Source organism: Pyrgilauda ruficollis, unplaced genomic scaffold, assembly GCF_017590135.1.
Source record: "Pyrgilauda ruficollis isolate IOZ18807 unplaced genomic scaffold, ASM1759013v1 scaffold53, whole genome shotgun sequence".
Lineage (NCBI taxonomy): Eukaryota > Metazoa > Chordata > Aves > Passeriformes > Passeridae > Pyrgilauda > Pyrgilauda ruficollis.
In genome coordinates this window covers 1,896,705-1,915,755 of record NW_024526933.1, presented here as the reverse complement: position 1 = coordinate 1,915,755, position 19,051 = coordinate 1,896,705, and the positions used below count along the sequence as shown (strand labels likewise).

At 39.1% G+C, this 19,051-nt stretch overlaps 1 protein-coding gene across 4 annotated transcripts in view; it reads right to left on the bottom strand.

Moving 5' to 3' along the window:
- The window catches only part of PTCH1 (patched 1), a 67,920-nt gene that overhangs the window by 12,226 nt on the left and 36,643 nt on the right, over window positions 1-19,051 (bottom strand). For all 4 annotated transcript variants that reach the window (XM_041480762.1, XM_041480763.1, XM_041480764.1 and 1 more), the window contains 7 exons: window positions 14,906-15,024; window positions 12,528-12,927; window positions 11,718-12,027; window positions 6,329-6,471; window positions 4,197-4,380; window positions 2,422-2,702; window positions 761-898 (listed from right to left, as the gene is read on the bottom strand). In XM_041480762.1, coding sequence (XP_041336696.1) covers window positions 761-898; window positions 2,422-2,702; window positions 4,197-4,380; window positions 6,329-6,471; window positions 11,718-12,027; window positions 12,528-12,927; window positions 14,906-15,024 — 1,575 coding nt within the window. The remainder of the gene's footprint in view (window positions 1-760; window positions 899-2,421; window positions 2,703-4,196; window positions 4,381-6,328; window positions 6,472-11,717; window positions 12,028-12,527; window positions 12,928-14,905; window positions 15,025-19,051) is intronic.

The following is a 19,051-nucleotide window of genomic DNA, read 5'->3' as shown; positions in this document are numbered from 1 at the left end:
TCCAAGTCCTAGCAAATTCATTTACCTCCACAAGCTAGGTAAAAAAAGATGTCATCACTTGAGGGATCCACTTGCTCCTCTTTAACCTTACCCTATTTCCACTTTGGTTTTTCTCAAAATGATTCTTTTCATTTAGGGTGACTTTATGTGCCCTAACTCTGTACATCACCTAAACGACTAGATAAACCGTAGAAAAATAGTTTCCTACAGACTGCATGTTTGTGCCCACTATTATTAGCCAATGGCTTCTGAAAAGAAGGTGCAGATTTTACAAATGGAACACTAATTCAAACATGTTCACATTCAAGAAGTCCAAAAATACCAAATGACAATATCTGATTTTGAAAAACTCATCTGAAGAATTCTGTTTTGCAAGACAGAGAATCTACACACAAGAGGCAACAAAAAGCTGTGTAAAGCTGATGCAGCAACATTGAGGCTTCAGACAAGGATCATGAGAATCTGGAATGAAGCAAGGTGATTTAAGATCTCTGTTTTCTCTATATAATTGCATTAATCAGACAAACAGGTATCACAGCTAATTATTCTTTCTTGTCTCCTGGGAGACTGACTCCATAGTCAGAAAACACCTCATCAAGATCAACTCTGTTCCACTGAGACAAACAGAAAGGTACACAAAACTGTGACATTTTCCTTCTGAGAATCATGTAACTGACAAGAAACTGTGAGGATTTGTGATCTGAACACTGCCACAATTTTATTTTAAGACATTTTTAAAATGCTTCTTGATTTTACGTACCAAAGCAACATGAACAGTGAATTCCACACCAATGCCAACAGAAGCAATCAGGATAACCACAGGCACTGCACTCAGCTTTATTCCAATTAGACCCATCATGCCAAACAGCTCCACAGTCATCAGCGCCAGCACCACCACCTAGATGATTTCAAACATCTGTTAGTATTTTCTTATACTCCAGACAATGAGGAAAAAGATATTTCCAAAGAACATGGTTACCATAGGACATATTCCTCAAAGCCATCCTATATTCCCAAAGACAAGCTGCTCTTACTTGTTTCATTATTCTGAATGGCAACGAATGCTGCTGCATGCCAGTCAAAATTACACCCTAAGAACCAGTTAACACATGAAACACCAGCTTTGTATTGGTTACAATCCATCAGTGAACTGAAAAACCATTTATTCCTCCTTATCATGGATACTCCCAACAAGTACATTTTTCTTTTTCACCCATCTTTCAGACAATCCTTCCAAAAGAAGTATATTTCAACTACCTGTATTTGAACTCTTTTGTAGAACTGCAAATATAAGTGAGGATCTGTAAAGCACAGAAGAAACTGAATGCCATAATCAGCTGGTGAGTCTCAGGTTACAGAGGGACTCTCAGCTTTTAATGTATTTGGGGGGGATTGACATGGGCAAAGTGAGCAGTTAAATATAAGAGGAAGCTTTTATTTTTCTTTCATCTACCTTGTAAAAAAAACTGAGGAAAAGGGAGGGAAGGAAATCTGGAGAATGAACTTTAAAAGTAGCTAAAACCAAGCAGAGGGAAAAAAAGAAAAATAGACACACTTATAAAAGCAATGGTAGACTCTGAAAATAAACTCCTTTACCAAAGTAGAAAAAGTATGCACTACAATAAATGATTTTATAAGCTAATGAATCAAGAATAATAACATAAATTGCTTGATAAGGTGCTATGAAAAATATTCTAGACTAAACATTTACCTTTTAACATACCTGTCATATAAATGTACATTAAAAAAACTAGTAACTGTTTTATGCTTTTCTACTTCTGGCTTTTTATAAACCATACGATAGTTTATGGAATTTAAACATAGGGACATCATCATTCAATTTAACTTGAATGTTTACTGAGCGGCTTTTGGTGCCTTGCAGAAAGTATGGAGGAGTACTCATTGCAGTTTATAGTTTTATGCTCTTTCTCCTCGCACAGTTACAGGCTTTCCACAGTCCGTACCGTACAACATAAGCATTTCAGTTTTTTCCAGAAATATTGCATTCAGAAATGGCTGGGAAAATTTACAGACAAGCTAGTCATAAGCAACTGCCTTGAAAAATAATTATGTGGGACAAAAGAAGAAAAGGAACACAGAATTTGAAATTGTTTTAATAAAGCTCTTAATTTTCTTCTGTGCCTTTATTTCTTACGTTAGTGCACATTTGAGCAAGGGTAAAAGTTTATGTACCTTTTTAAGAAACCTTTAAACCTGAAAAAAAGGTGGCCAGAAGATTAAGGCTATTAAGGTTTGTACCTTCAGCATGAACCCTACCCCTCAAGTTGAATAAATATATAATGAATGATGCAATATACATACTCCACCAGAGGCCCAGACATAAACAAAACCTTCCCGACTACAGCAAGAGCTATGCTGAAAGGAATTTGACTTCAACAAAGACCCTTATAATAAACTTACAATGATCCCAGCTGTCCAGGGGTTTAGGAGGAAGAGGGCACACACCAGAAACGTGCAAGCTAAAACCACACTAATGGATAAGAGGAGCCAGTGACGAAGTCCAATGTACTGCTCCCAGAAGAGAAATGGGTAACCATTAGGGTAGCTGGAGATCCCCAAGCTGGTGTAGTTATTACAGATAGCTCTCACTTTCTCGATAGCCTCCACAAAGTCAGAAGTTTCACGCAATCCATTGAGGTAGAAAGGAAACTGAGCATATTCTATGGGTTCGGCTGCTGGAACTAGGAAAATGACAGCAGTGTTAAAATGCACTTTTGGGAAGAAGATGATATACAGAGACCAGGATTAGCAAAACATCTTATTCTTCACAGCAAAATGTATAAAAGGTGGTGAATTTGAATTTATTTGATTGGAATTAATTATAGTTTTAAAACTCTCCAATAAAGAGAAACTGGAAACAGTACCTGAGATTACTGTATTTTATCATGCAGTGTGACGAGACGAACACAGCCTCCACCAAGTTCCCTAACAGTTATGTATAATTTAACAGTTATCTTTCAATTCATGTATTTAATCGTGATCAATGTTATAGTGCTTTTTACTGCATACCTAGTCAAAAATCTCTAACTGCAACATAAGAGTAGACAATCACACAATTAAAAAATTTTATCCAAATGCTCCTCTTTTATGCAGTTTCTTTTATAATCAAAGGTCTTTTCCCTGAGATTAACTGAGATCCACTGACACAAAACTAGAGAAAAATTAGGCTTGAGTAGGTTGGTTGTTTTTTAAAGATTTCCATCAAATATTTGGAATTTCAGATGCAGAAATCCACATTCAGATGGAAATTAGTGGAGGAAAAATCCCCATAATATAGAAATAATGGCTTACCAAGGAAATACGTAACATTTTATTTCTTAATAATTTGACAAACCAACACTCTCTATATTTCTTTTTGAGTGTAATGCAAGGTCTCCTCTATGACTAGAAAAGAAAAGTCTTCTTCAACAATCTTTTGGTTACTGCCATTGTGTGTTCCAACCCTGCAGCTTCATTCAGTTGACTTGCTTAACATGATTTGCCCTATTATAATCTCAACTATAAATTTTCATTAAGACAAAACTTGGCCGACTGCCACAAAGCTCTAGGGTTTGGATACACTGAAGCATGGTTACCCAACCACATTTTCAAGTGCAGCAGTTGTCCCCTATATGCCCTCTCTCCTTCCCTACTGGTGTCCAACTAGCAATCCTCAATTGAAAGCTGAATCAAAGCCAGCTTTTGGTATTGGTGCCAGGAAAACAGTGAATGGTGTGAAGTGGGACTTCTCCCCTAGTCCCTCTAGCTCTTATATGATATCAGTGCAGTAGCTAAGTGTATGAGTTACCTTGCTAAAAATTTTAGATATTAAGAATTGAGAACAACCATGATAGAATTTCAGTAATGAAATTTCAGAATAACTTAGGAAGGAATTTCATGAAATGCCCAGGTTTCTCACACAGACAGGACTATCAGGTAACACTTTAAAAAGCAATGCTTACTATAAATTTTTGGAGCTTTAAACTGTTCCATAACTCATTACTCAACATGATAAAACCCTGCAATGGTGTCACAGTCTCAGCAGCACTTGGATCTCCTATGACTATAGCGTAACACAGTGTCTTCTCCTGCTTATGCTTCTGAGCCCCGTGCAGCATCAGGAGTTACTGGTGCTGGAAGGAAGGAGTGGGGGCACTCATGTAAACTGTAGGATGTTAAGACGAAACACAACTTACTCCTCAGCCGTGTTTCTGGCATGTAGTCTGCTTTGTCATGGACCCACTCTGGGCGGTGCGGGCGGATGTTAGCTTGCGAGGCAGCATACGCCACAGGGTCATTGCTAACCCAGGCTGTCAGGTAGATGTAGAAAGCATTTGGGTTAATGATTCCATCTGCATCCACCAGACGCTGTTTAGTCAACTGCAAAATAGGAAGAAATTAGAAGGCTTTCACAGAGTAAGTTTTGCTTTCAGCGCTCTTGCCATAATGCTTTCAATAAATGGCCTGGAGATGCAACACACGTATAGAAGGGTAAAAGCAAGAGGGTATGAATCTTCATTTGAAAGCACTTATCAGTAAACTATTGCTGGACAACAAAAACAAAATCTAAGAAAATGCAGTGACAGTGGTTATTTATAAATTAGTACTCACATAATATTTACAATAACCAGTAAATCAACAGATGGTTCTAGAATACACTGAACCAATTAAATCCAAATTCTGAAAAACTGCAGCCAAGAATGAAAAACAACTAAGTTGGAGAAACATATTTAAAGACACGGAAAGAAAACCTGGCAAGAGTCCTTATACATGTCTGTGTGCAGTTAACCTCTGTTGTTAACACTGAAGGAAATGCCACCCAGTAAATGGAGGAGAGCTATAAAAATAAAACAACATCTGTATAAATTTTGCTAACACTTGCCTCCTATGACCTATGTATTCAGAAAATGCCCAGCGTCAAAAAAGCAGATGACTGCCCCGTGTTATTTGGGTCACTGTGGGCAAATGCATCTGTGGGGTAAACAGCAGTGGTATACTTCCAAGGTTCTGTTAGCCAAATCCTGCACAGCTAGAGCTCTTACAGAGGACTCCATGGGTGAAAAGTATTACTGGGGCTTTTTGTTTTGTTTATTTAAAATTCTGGCTAAGCTCCAGTTCCAGGTCTTTTTAATGAAATGAAAAACAACAGTGACAGCAGTTAAAAAAAAAAAAAAAGTTGGATTCCAAGGATCTGGATTCAATTAGTCCACAGGATATGCAACAACTGTATGTCTTCAAGCTGTCTCTGGAACTGCACAGTACAGCACTCAACCCCTGTGGGTGCACCACACTTTTCTCCCTCCCAGGCACAGGAAATTATATCAGCAGCTGCAGTCCAATTGCATTTGTTCCACAGCGTACCTGGTACACTCTGCTAAACAAAATCTCACTGAAGGTTTTTCTCTTTGACTCCCTTTCTTTGCCTAATTCATTGCTGAAACTTCATTCAGACCTGACAGCATGTTGCATGTTGCTATACAGCAGTGCGTTTCACACACTACAGTAACTTTGAACAATGTACTCTGTAAATCTGTCACCTTTAATGCCAAGAAGAAAAAAGAAAGACAGTAAGCAGAACTGCCAAGAAGCTCATTAAAAACACTATTTTTCTGCCTGAAAGTACAGTGAGTTGATGATGACTCTCAGAGAAGAGAAGGTATGTTATTGAAGAATTTCTTCTTCAGCATTTGAAATCTAATTTTAGTAAGGACGCATTCCTAATGTATTTCCACTTACAAATGGCTACAGCAAATGCAGTCATATGCTGTGGTAACCTCAGGCATATTTTATTTAGCCAGCTTTAACAACGGCCATTTGTAGTTTTACAGCACTTCAGATGTATTTAGTGATGGTGGTACAAGAATATGATACTGCATGTAATCATTTCAGTCTCCTTCCTCTATAATTCATCAATATCTTTTTTAAATTGTTCTTCTTTGAACAAATCAGTAGGAACAAAACAAATAATTGCAAATGTCCAGCATAGGACTAAACTCCATACACCTATGGATGCAGAGATGTGTTTTTCACAACAATTTCCATGGAAACTGAGCATGTCTGGCATGAGAGCACAAAATGCACACCACCCAGTAACAATCTAGGACTGGTATTTGCCATGTTGATTTAAACACTTTGCAACATAGGCCATAGTGCATCTGAGGAGTGGCTTCAGCAACATCAGCAAGGCCATACAAGAAAGGCATAATTCAGACATTCAGCTCCTTGAGCTGGAAAAAAGATACTACAACCTCTGTAGACTTTGCACCTTCCCCCACTCCTGATGACTTGTGTATTGTTGTGTAACCCAGCATGGACTCCGATACACTACCTGGTTGATGTCAATGGGCTTTGCATGGTTGCCTGTTTGTACCAAGAGTTTGTAAGCCAAAACAGCATCATCAGAACCATTTTTATAGCTGTTGTAAGTGATCTTCCCCGTTTCCCAGTCGCTGTCAAATGCATCCTGAAGTCCTGAGGAATTAAGGGAGACAAGGGAGAGACAAAATAAGCAGGTGAAGAATTGAAAGATGAATTAAAAAAGCAGGTTAATATTATAAACAAGTTTCAGAAGGAGAAAGAATAATGATGCTTTTTCATAGCTGAATCAGGATGAAAATTACTGACCTGGTTCCCCCTAAATTTGGGGCCCCACACTGACAGTGTGTGGGAAGTGTCAGTTGTGTGTCCAATATTTTGCCCAAAGAAAGGCAGGGGAAGCAAGAAAATGCAAAGGAGAAGCCCCAGGAGTCCCCCAGGTTGTGCAAACCAGCAAAGTTGAGCTAGCAAGCTGCAGATGCCTTGTGATTTGGCAAAAATGTCTTCCCCTCAAGGGAAATTGAAGATCTTCCCCAAGTGTTCCACTTGGAGAAGTGTATGGGAAAGAGTTAATCTTGTTTAGAACAGAAAAGGGCTGAGCTCAGCCCTCATCTAGCTTCACCATCTTACCAGCAAAGGAGATATAAGTGTGTTACCTAGAAGGGAAACGCTCTCCTTACTAGCCTCTGCCTCACCAAAACCCTGGCTGAGTGCACGGAGCCAGAGAGGAGGACACACACCGCTCTCATTACTGTTTTGAGCTACTGCAGAGCACTGGGGCAATAGCTTCTATGCTATAACCAGAAATTCCACTACGAGCGGGGAGAAAAACACTCAAACTTTCAACTTCAAACAGCAACTCAGCTGCTCCTCAAGCACAGTGTGAGTGAACACGATTTTGTCAATTTGTTCCATCTGTTCAACTTGTGCAGCTAATACAAGTCATGAGATCTGCTGCCAGCATATGTAAAGATCACAGCCAACACCTATTCACTCTCAACTGTTATTTTCCTCCTTGCCACCCTTCAAGAGGGAGGGAATACCTCACAGCAGAAATTTGGATCAGATTTAGTACAGGAAGCCACAGCCCAGTACAAGGAGGCTCTGTGCATGCAGATGACAAACCGCATGTCCAGGGAAGGGAAGAAAAAGGCCGGGGGAGTGGCGGTGCAGGAAATAGTCGACCCACCTCACAGCTGGGCCGAGAAGCCGTAATGAAAACCATCACTGCAGGCTGGATAGGTTAGCTACAGCTGTACTGAGATAAGAGCACTGGAAGAGAAAATGCACCCAGCTGACACTGTCTCAGGGCAGCGTACCCATTCCCATTGACAAACTCGTCCTCTCCTCCTTAGAAAACTGCCTCCCATGCTGTCTCACTAAACCACGTCAAATCATGTGAAGCCAACAGGCTGAGAACCAAATTATGAAAGACGACTGCCAGATCTCTGCATGCAGTCCTCTAGCACTGCTCCAGGAGGAGGACAATTTGCAATCAGGTTTTCTGACATCACCAAAGGACTTTGAGGTTCCCTTTCAAAAAAGCACTGCTTGCTGGCTCTGCAAAGAGGGGAAATACTGGTACAAGTACACAGAAATACCAATCCATCCTTCTGTGCCAAGTTCAGCTCCACATCAGTTTCTCACAAAGTGGCCAAGTGAGAGTATTTGGGCTATCATATCAGTGACAAGAAACACAATGGCTTTGGAAAGTGAAGAAGATGCTGTCAAAAAAGCACATGGAAAAGAAGGAGACTACCTAAGAACAGTGTAAGGGAGACACTTCCAGGAGAAGTGTCTCCTTTCCACAGAAGGAGCACACAAACTGCTATGATAGACAGCACATCAGAGCAGAGCTTCACATAAAAATCCCACCCCTGTCAGGGGGCTCCACAGACACAACAATAAACAAATCCATTGGCATGTGACATACCAGTTCGAGGTTGCAAAAAAGGGCATGTACTTGGAAACATTACTGCAGTGGGTGAAAACTCAGCTCTCTTACATCTCTACCACACTCCCCTGCTCCCCTGTTCTCACAGGTTTGGTCATCCTTCAAACTCTGCTCCCTTTTACACTTTTATTCTTCAGCTATCTTAAACACTTTATGTTTCAGGTCATTTTATAATTCACCTTGCTGAAGCTGAAAGTCTACAGAAAGAATATTAAGAAACCATTGGCAGTTGTACTTAATTTCTGAAGAATTTCAAACTTGCAAGAAGTAAAATTTGCTATTACACTGCAAAATTTGTAGTAGATTTTGCTACTTTTAAAGCAAACATGTCCATAACAATTATTTTAATAGACACTTAATCTATCATAAGTGGGATAAATTATATGTTTCTGAGCAGAAAGAGGAAAGTATCTTGCTGACACCTTTCTGCAGAAAAGTTAATAGAAATTAAGGGAATTTTTAAAACTTTTTATAAGGGATTTTTTCACATGAGCAGTCACTTTCACTTAGTGCTTCAGAAGAAAGTGACAATATCAAAAATTATGCTGGAGTGGGGGTGAGGAAGGAATTGCTACTAGCTTATGCAAGCAGCTGCCATCTTGAAACACCGGATAAGATTTCCATTTGCAAAAACAAAAAGCCTAATTAGAAGCTGTCAAGGAATCCAAGCTACCTCATTTACATTTGGTCACTAACAAAAGCAATGTTAACATTTACAGTTTAAATGAATGAATCTTCTGTTGCATTTTTAGTAATAGAAAATATGGTAATATAAACAGTAGTAGAAAGCAAAATAAAAGGGATCTCTGAAAAGATAAGTGCATGAGGCAGAAGGCACACTCCTCTGCTATTAGATGATGAAGAATGCACAGCTAAACCAAGGATGCCTTCTTAGTAAAAAATGGTTGTTGACATGTTGTTACATGCTCCATTCTGCTGAACAAATGTGTGTGTGTCAGAAGGCCATCTTGAGCCATTAACCTCTGGCACTGGATTCACAGTCAAGTCGGCAAAAATTAGCTATGCAGGTCAAAGCTGTTCCTACTTCGATTATCCAGTCTTTCCAGCACATAAAACTATGCCAGTAGAATTGCTCTACCTCATGGAGGATTCTCATCTGTACCTTGTTTGTAAATTCTATCTTCATCTTCCCTTCCCTGGACTCTTTCGGCATCAGCCACAGTTGGTAACAATCAGGTGTTATTCTGCCTGTTAGACTGCACTTTTAAATAATTCCCCAACTACTACAAGCATGGCAGCTTTTAGTACAACAGCTTCCCCCTGTAACATCAATTCCCTGTACCACTTGAAAATATAATCTCTTTCTATTGATACATCTCAACATCCTCCTTTAGAGCCCCGTGAATGCAGTATCACACTCTGTGCCAAGAGCCCTGCAAATTTACAAAGCAACAGGGTTGTATTAGTTGTGACCTCAGAAAAAGTGGGGAGAAGAGGTAAGGATACAGACCTAAACACTAATTAATAATCATACTGATTAATTCTAAAGCTGTGTGTGATCAAAATGCCAATCCACAGCCTGTCACAGGACTGGCATGTCACACGGACCACAGCAAGTCAGCTTCCTGGAGTCACCCTGACTATTCTACTGCGACATTTGAGCTGCACACAGCCCGTCAGTATGCCCCAGGTACCAGGAATATACACTGCTCCTCTAGTGGAAGAAAAGCAGAGGACAAATAAGAATAGGCTGGCTAACATGGACTGGAGGGGAAAAGTAACTATGTGCTGAGCTAAGTACAGAGTATGAACAACGCTATGAGAAGAGCATGGGTGCACAGAACACACACGAGCACGGGCATACAGTGTTAGGGGACATGCAGGCCCTTGGCCACACAAACAGTCCTTAGCGCAAGAGGGACACAAAGGATTGCAAAGAGGACAGGGAGGCACCCAAAGTGAAAGGGGTTTGGGAAGGTATGTGGTGCGCCTGACAGAGGGGCACTGGGAATGGGAGCACTCCTGGGAGTAACAGCAAGTGGGCCAGCCTCCAGCATTTCACTTAGAGCAGCCTGCAAAGGAGCAAATCCAAGGGCACCTCCTCCTGACTTTATCGTTGGCAGACTGTGCTGAGGTTGAGCACTAATAAAGCTTCCTGAACACAATCTCAGATTTCCATCTCCCTCGTGGGGGAGGGGGAAAAAGAGAAAGGGGGGGCACCAGACACACTTTTTCCTACTGTTTTGGAACAGCAGCAAAAAATAACCACAAAAAAAACCAAAGTAAACAGCAGAGGTTTAAGAGAATTTGGAAAAGCATGTAGAAGGACAATTGCTTAGAATTCTAGCAAGTATAGTAAGGTTCCAATCCAGCAAACATCTAGCACATTGAATTTTCTTCCTGCCAGTAATGCCGTCCCTTACAGCTCAATATGCTTATGTGAGCAAAATATTTTAAATAAAGCTTCCAGTAAGTAGACTGCAATGAATGGATCCAATGTATTTAAAAACCATTAAAAACCCCCAAAGCTAATAGCTTAAATACTGCTTTGCATTATTTAGGAATGCATTAAACACATGGGAAACCTCATTTTGTGTAGATTTGTCACTTACATGCATCTGCTTTCCTAATATTGTTCAACATATTTTCAGAAGGAATAAAATACATCAGATACTGACAGTTACTTATGTGTTCTCTAAGAATCACAGGCTGCAGTGGTCATCTGTACACAATTAAGTTTAAAATTTACAGTCTCATCAGGTCAGCACAATTTTTTTTTTTTTTTTTTTTGCAAACACTTCCTAGAGATTCTCCCAATAGAAAGACATACGTAGCATCAAAGTAATCCTGGGCAGGGTATGTTGGCTGTCAAAGTATCTTGAATATTCAATTACTTGGTTTCAATATAATTATCATCACAGTACCTGAAAGACCATGTCTTCTCTTATCTTTCCCCACCCTGTTACACTTCAGCACAGAAAAGCAGCACCACAGAAAGGGTAAGTGTAGTTCATTAGAAACCTGGACAATGCAGTAAGTTCCTAGCCCAATAAAACACATAAGCCACACTGAGTTTTCTTCATGGCAGCAGTCCCAGTTGTAGCCAGCAAGATCACTGAAGAGCTGAAAGTTAAGTCTGTGTCACAATATATCAGCGGACAGGGATTTTTCATTCTCTGCTCTGAAAACACTCACCAAATATTTATTTACCCAAGACACAGGGCTGTATTTGGCTATAATGCATAACGCCTTATCAACTGCTTAGACATGAATGGCATGGATATAATCCCCTGAAGCTTCAAAACTGTCTTACTGGGGAGTAAACTTAAACACAAAGAAAATAAGTGACATAGAGTGAGCCCACATGTGACTTCAAAGCAGCATCTAGGCATTCTCCCAACTGCTCAGAGCCTTTAACTATGCAATACCACTATGAACAACTGCTCTTTCTGACAAACTAGGAAAAGTTTCTATAACGCTCTCTTACCTTGCAGCCAGTCTCGAAAGTAGTGCAACCACATCTTGGGGAGCTGCCTATCCTCTTCCAACAAAACATATGCCACGTTGCTGAAACTTCTGTGAAGTTCATAAAGTAAGTGCTGGACATTTGGATAGTCTGCTTTCTGAGTCACAATATACATGTTGTAGAATGAAAAGTACTTGAACTGTGCAGCAATAAAGTCATATTCCCGTGTTTCCCGTGGTACAATGTCTGTGAGATCTAGTCCATCTCTTACCCGGGTAGTTCCATAAAGGCTGAGCCCAAGTAAACCCAGAAAAAGAAAAATAACCACAATCTGCAACAGAAAAGAGAGATGTGTTTGGTTTTAGGCTTCTAAAGGAGCTAACAATTCATAATGTCATACTACAAAGCCAAATTCAAAATTAACATCCATCAGTACTTTCAAGCTTTTATTTTTCTGATTTTTTTTCATGCATATGCATACTACAAGACTAATGTCATTTGTTCTTCCTTGAAGGAGCTCTGCATCATGGATGAGAAATTTCTATTGTAGTAAAGTTTAAAAGTGACATTAATTTCACTGTTCACAAGCTTGTGTTACTAAAAGTCACCAGAACCCTCACTCTTAACATATATTTTAAGTATGTCTCTATAGCACTTGCCAGATAAAACTTCTAAAAAAAGAAATCAGAAATCAGCTGTAAATGATTAAAAACTGTTATTTCACAAGAGTTGTATTTATTCCTCATATTTAAAGCCATTGCTATGATAGTTTTTTAACTGGACAAGGCAGAAATCTAATTTTGCAAACCTGGCAAATAGTTCGCCGATTACCTTAGCTTTTGGTTTTAGGAGGAATGGAGCATAATGCTTTTCTGCAAAAGATGAGAGTGTCCACTTCGTACAGGGTTGCTCAAGGCAATGTATACTCGAGTCTGAGAATTGGGAAAGTAAATCCCTCGTCGAGCTTGTGCTTTCTGGGCTCTGGCAGCTCAGGTTATCTTGTGTCACTGTCACTGGCTGCACAGATATTTCTGAGCGAGGCTCTGCTGTGGTGTAGTACACCTGTGTGTGAGGATCATATTCTGTACGCAGCTGCACTGTGGACTGCATTGTAATCTGAGTTTCATGTGCAAAACTGTGGCTGCTGTATGGGGGTGGAGGACTGTAGCAAGTATTGTCATTTTCCGCATACGCTTGAGGCTCAACCTGAATCACTCTAGTGACACATGGGCTGTAAGAGAAGAAAAAAACATCTGATCACATTGAGACAGATCCTTATTTTAATCAGGCTAGACAGGATAACATGCTTTCATCTGAGATTGCTTCTACTGCTATCGGAGAGTTTACATTAATTATGTGTAACACTTAGACATTAATTTCATTCTGTGCATTCAGGAAACATCTCTCAGACATGGTTCATAGTGTAGGGCCCTGAGAATACCTGCTAATTTCTTGTCCTCCAGGAAGAAGGAAACAGCATCTGTGTGAAGCCACTGACATGTACACACATTAATTATATTAATGCATTAATTATACTTGCTTATCAGATAGTGGTACCTCTGATGTACAACAGATTCAGTTGTACATCTGAATGCACAGTAAGTCTGTGAGTTTGCATCTCTGTACCCATGCTGAGAATTAAGATATTTATATGAAGAGGAAAATGCATAACATAGCTAGTTCCTGTGTTTAGAACAAATGAAGTAAGCGTTAAATAATATCTGGGCCTTCTGGATAAGATCTCAGACTTTTGGGAGGCAGGTTGAAATGATTTGCCATATACTGACTGAATATTTTATAAATCGGGAAAACATTAAAATATTAATGAAAGGATTAATCCCTAGGAACGATGGGCCATATGAAGAGACAAAATCACAGAAGTAATTGAAGTATTCCCTTTATTTTAGTCTATGCAGGACCCTAATAGTTACCTAGTTTATATTAAAAAAAATACAATTATCAGAGACAAGCCTATTCCTGTACATGAGAAATGATAAATGGATGATACTAAACAATGTCAGATATCTTTCACCAAGTGCACAAATCCTACAAAAACAAGAGGAATTCAGAATGTTGCCTACCTAATCAAAGCAAGCTCTCACTAAATGCATTTCTTCACATGCAAAGAGGCTGAATTCTGATGCACATTTGGTGCAGCTTTAGATGAGGGAATAAATGGAAGGTCTGAGTGTCCTGAGTTCTTGAGAATCAGGGCTCCAATACTCTAATACATTCAGCTGTTCTCTGGAACTATGACTGAATAAGAAATAGCTTGGGATCTACTCCCTGTTTTAACCATGCCCTCAGAGACAAATTTAGTAAAATGTTTTCTTCTTTTGACATTAAATATTAAACTATCAGCTCCTGGATGCGTGCAAAAGGCTATAGTGTCCCAATGCAGATTCTCTACATCTTGGTTATGACAGTAGGAGTACATGTGTAGAAGTGTAGCTCATACTCTTCACTGCAGTCAAAAGTAAAAACTAAGGTAGAAAAGATGTTTCTTTTCCAAGCAGTGGCTCCACTGATGACAGCAGACTCCTAACCCCCATTATAGGCTCAGAGTTGGCTGTGTATCAGGCGAGAGTATGTTTGTACACACTTTTGAATGGCAGTATCACCATTCTGTAATACTACTGCAGCCACAAAGGACACTTTATCAAGCATTATCCTGTAAATGTAGCAATTATTCCTTATAGTGCTATGAAAAACTCACCTAAGGGGAAGTAATTTCACAGATTATTTATTTAGGTTTAAAGGCATAAAAGCATAAAAATTAACACATAATGATTTACTGTAAGTCAGGCTTCTCAGTATCCTGAGTTATGAACAGCTTTCCAAGATTAGCCAGTACTGGCACTGGACACCTTGCAGTAAGTCATAACCTTCTAAAAATACTTCAAGATATTCCTAAATAATGGATCTTTCATCTGCTTTCAGAATGTTGTTCTCCAACAGTCAAAATGAACATATGTAGGAATGAAGGGAAAAGTGTGGGGGAAAGGGGATGTGGGGGAAGAGAGGGAGGCAGATGTATTTCAGCTTTTCCCTTCAGGCAGGTAAAAAACAAGGCAGCAAACATAAGCCAGTCACTAGCAATGAAATGGTAATAATAACATTCTTCTTTAATGAAGAACTCCCCCTCCTGACAAGGAATGGATGCACTGATTGGTGACCACAGGAAGGACAAAGCTACTGCTAATTCTCACCTTGTAAAACAGCAAAATATGTCCAGTCTCCTGTCTTCCCGACGATAAAGGTCCATGCTCAGGATAGCAGGGAAAATCAGCAGAACCATAGCAAAATTGAACACCACCACAACTGCTGCCTAGAGACAATCATAGGATAAGTAATGCTGCCAAACTTCATTTAGGGCATCAGCTTTACAAAGCATAAAAATCCCTTTCAATTCTCATCCCCATTTACCATTGCAATCCACCTGATGCATTCAAGCTTTTGCCTGAGCACACTGAGAGATATGTATTTACATCCCCATTTCATTATGGTAGGACTATTGTGGTGAATTAACTTAATTTAATACTCAACCTTGTATTATTATAATACATCTGTGCCTGGATATGTGGTGATTATTTTTACAGAGGAAAAACAGTCTGTTTACTCAGTAATCATATTTTTACATAAAATTCTGACATATTTAGAGTCTCAAAGCAAAATAAAATGGAAGAAAACCTGAAACTAGAACTGAAGGTCTTACATTTATGGGATCTGAAGCAATTTAAGTACCACAATAGTATTAAAGCATGTTATTAAATCAGAAAAGAAGATCTCAGTAAATTTCAAAAAAACAGATCACTTTTGTGAAATACTGTGCACTTGATAGTCTTACTTAAAAGTTTAGCCAAGAAAGAGCAGTATTTTGAATTTATCAGGGATTATTTTTAAAGTAGAATCAAAATTAAACCAACATCTCATAGCAAATATATGTATCAATATGCCTGTGTTTAACAGAGCTTGATTTATGAGCCAGTCTACCAAAATGAGTCTTAAATTGGAACAAGAATACTTGATTTAATTTGTAAAGCAAGTATCACATAATGAAAAAAACAACCTCCCCGCCCACCCCCTTTCAAACCATACTCCAAACCCTTTCCCACACAGAGATTCCCAGAGAATTTCCATAAACATATGTGGTGCAGCATCTATCATTATTATTGATAGCATTTATTTGTAATGCAGAATTGTTAGGAGCCCTACCCATCACAAAGGGAAAGCTGGGCACTGGGAACTGGAAGACAGTTGTAAGAGTAGGAGAAACACTATGAAAAAAAAATGTTCAGCCACCAACCAATGAAAAGAAAAAACCGTTTGAAAGCCTTATGTTTTACCCATTTGGCAAGCAGTAGCTATCTCAATAGTTTCATGTTAAGCTATCTATATATAAACTATCAAGTCCCTCCACCTGTAACTTCTGAAATACTGACTACTTGAGTTAATACAGTCTTAAAAAAGAACAAAAGTTGGGCTACAAAAATGACCCAATATAAATGTGATGTCTATTTTTCCAAAAGAAATATATGGTTTCTTTTGATCTTGAGAGATCAGACCTCAAAATTGGCAGTGTGAACAATATGATATCCAAAATCCATGTTTTAAAAATTCTTGAGTGGCTTTTCAATTAAATTACATAAATTGCTTAAATTTATCTGCAAAAATGAAAGTAATAACACCCTGAATGATTTTTACAGTTTTGAAATAGTCAGAATACAATAAAAAGCTTAGATATTGTTTTTACTGTTCTTAAAATGACAGAACCAACTAGTTATGCAAATATTTTCTAGTAATTTCATTCAAAAATATACTGCGTACAAAAGCTAGTTTTATTGCTGTTTCTATTTCCTAGTCTCCAGCCTGCTTGAAGTAAGATTTTAGTACTGTTTGTTGTCTGTAGACGTGGCTACTAAAACAGAATATACCTGGTACTTGAAGCCAAATTAGTATTTAGTCATCTTTGCAAGAAAAGATCCAATGATTATTTAATGATTTATAAATATTCACACAGAAAGGTAGGCAAGGTCATAGCCAAGACTTTAAAATTAAGTGATTTACTTTTGATCTGCTCTAGAATTAATTCAATCTGTCAGCAAAACAAATGGCTGCTGTTGAAAGAAAGGTGTTTGTTGGACCTCGTTCTTACAACTGCTTTCTTTGCTGGTGCTAAACCAAAAAAAAGGATGAATCACCCATATAACATGAATAATTAGTTGTGCCTAACCAAGATCTTGTATCAAGGATCAGCTAAGATTTACTGAGATTTGGAAAAAATAGCTGAAGTCTGACTCAATAATTCTTACTCCTCTCAGCATGGCTGAAAAACTAACAGAAGTCCTCTGTTTCTGCTCTAAAAACTGCAAATACTTCACGCCATATCAGTTCCCTTTCTAGACCTCAACATCCTTGAATCACCAATACTACTGAATCTGAAAACTAATACTTAACTGTGTGGTAGAGATGCCATTAAATTTAGTTATATTAACATTTGATTTTTTTTTAGGAAGCATCAAAACTAATCCAACAACACATAGTAAATCAGCCTACTTACATCCCTTTTTAGAACTACTAGATTTTCCACTGTGCCATCCTAGTGCTGATGTACTAACTACCCTGAAAGTAAAATATTTCAAAGCAAACTCTGTTCTGATTTTAATGTCAATAGATTCCTAGAGCTTAATATTGCACTACCTATATATTGCACACTCTATCTCGTCCACCTTAACTCAGCGTTACAAGGATTAACTGTTCTCAGCCTTCACAACTAAGTAAGTTCTTCTATGAATTCTAATACGTTGTCCCATCAAAGAAACCCCACCCTCTGACTTGATAAGGAGAGCAAAGGATGATTACTGAGGAGTGATTCAGTCCCCAGTCCGATGCATCTGCCACTGCTGCCCTCCCAATGCCATTCAAACACACAGTGCTGCGGAATAGGAAAGTATGAGAACTGAGATCATGACAACAGCTACAATCTGTAAAAGCAACAAGGAACTGTGGCAGCTGAGCATCCTGAGTACAGGCAGCACCCAGGCTGAAAGCATGCTTAGGATTTCCAAGAACAGGGCATCTTCTCTCACCTTCAGAGATCAGAGGTCAAATGGGAGAGAAAAAGGCCTCAGACATTTTCCTTGGGAAATAATGAAAGTAAGATTAGTCCAGAAGGAATTAAATGGGACCTACTCAAGAGTGTAAAATGAAGGCATTCACTGAAGTGAGATCAGAGAGCAGTAAAAAAAATCCATTAATCATTAAAAAATTATGTTGGTCACTTCCTGAGAAACATGCTACAGTTTTTGCATCTTTTCATAATGCACAGCTTAAAAATATTATTGCTGCTGCAACTGTTAACGGAGACAGAAGAATGGTAGTCTGTGCTGGAGGCAGCAAGAGAGCAGGGAGCCAGGCTGGTAGGTATGTGCTGGGGCCCCGCTGAAGTATGTGCTGCTATGTGCCATTCCTGGCAGCCCACCCAAGGAGACCGGGTATGCTGTATAGCCAGAGGTGATGAACAGATGAGGAGGTCTGTCAGGAAAACTTCCACCCTACTGCTCTCTATCTGCAACTCCCTCCTGATATGGTACAGGCTCAGATCCTCGTCCCCTGCCCCCTTTTCCCTTAGGCTTTAATTCTGCTTGTTAAATTCTCATGTCAGGGGCAGGGAAATGTAAATGGTGTGGATAAAGGTGGGGGATGAACCACTTCAGCAGAGTAAGATAATGGAATGAGCTTAAAAGCATACATTCTTTCTCTCCAGAAACCCACCACTGCCACCTGGTAATGGACTTCTACATTTAGGAAAAAAACTTGTCATTCTTGTGGTGAGGGAAAAAGTTTATTTCTAACAGTTCTTGGGCGAAGTTCTACCTCTGCTCATCAGTGGATCCACACCACTCCTCTGCTGTTAGGGAAGGAACTTTCTGATGTAAGAGAGAAGAGGTTGATATTTTTTTTTACCTTATCTTTCCTGGGTAGATTTACTGTGACAGTCTCTGAACAGTCTGTCTTAGGAAATAATACAGCCCAGAGGTAGTTAGACTCAGCCATGACTTCCTTCACTTATACTCAAAACGAAGGGCTATGTTTAAGACATTCCTATTGTAAGCTTCAAAACTTTCAGTGGATTTCTCCAATAACCTCTTCCTTCATCACCATTTTAAGAAACAAAACACGTCTGAAAATACAGGACCTACTGCTTTAGAGTCTTGAGCACTCTTAGAGATGATTTTTATGACTGAGTATTTAGTCATATTCAGCCATCTCAAAGCCCTAAAACTGCTTAAATAAGAGGCTAATAAGATTAACAAATGAAAAAAAATAGAACAGGGAAAGAGCTAAAACAGTCC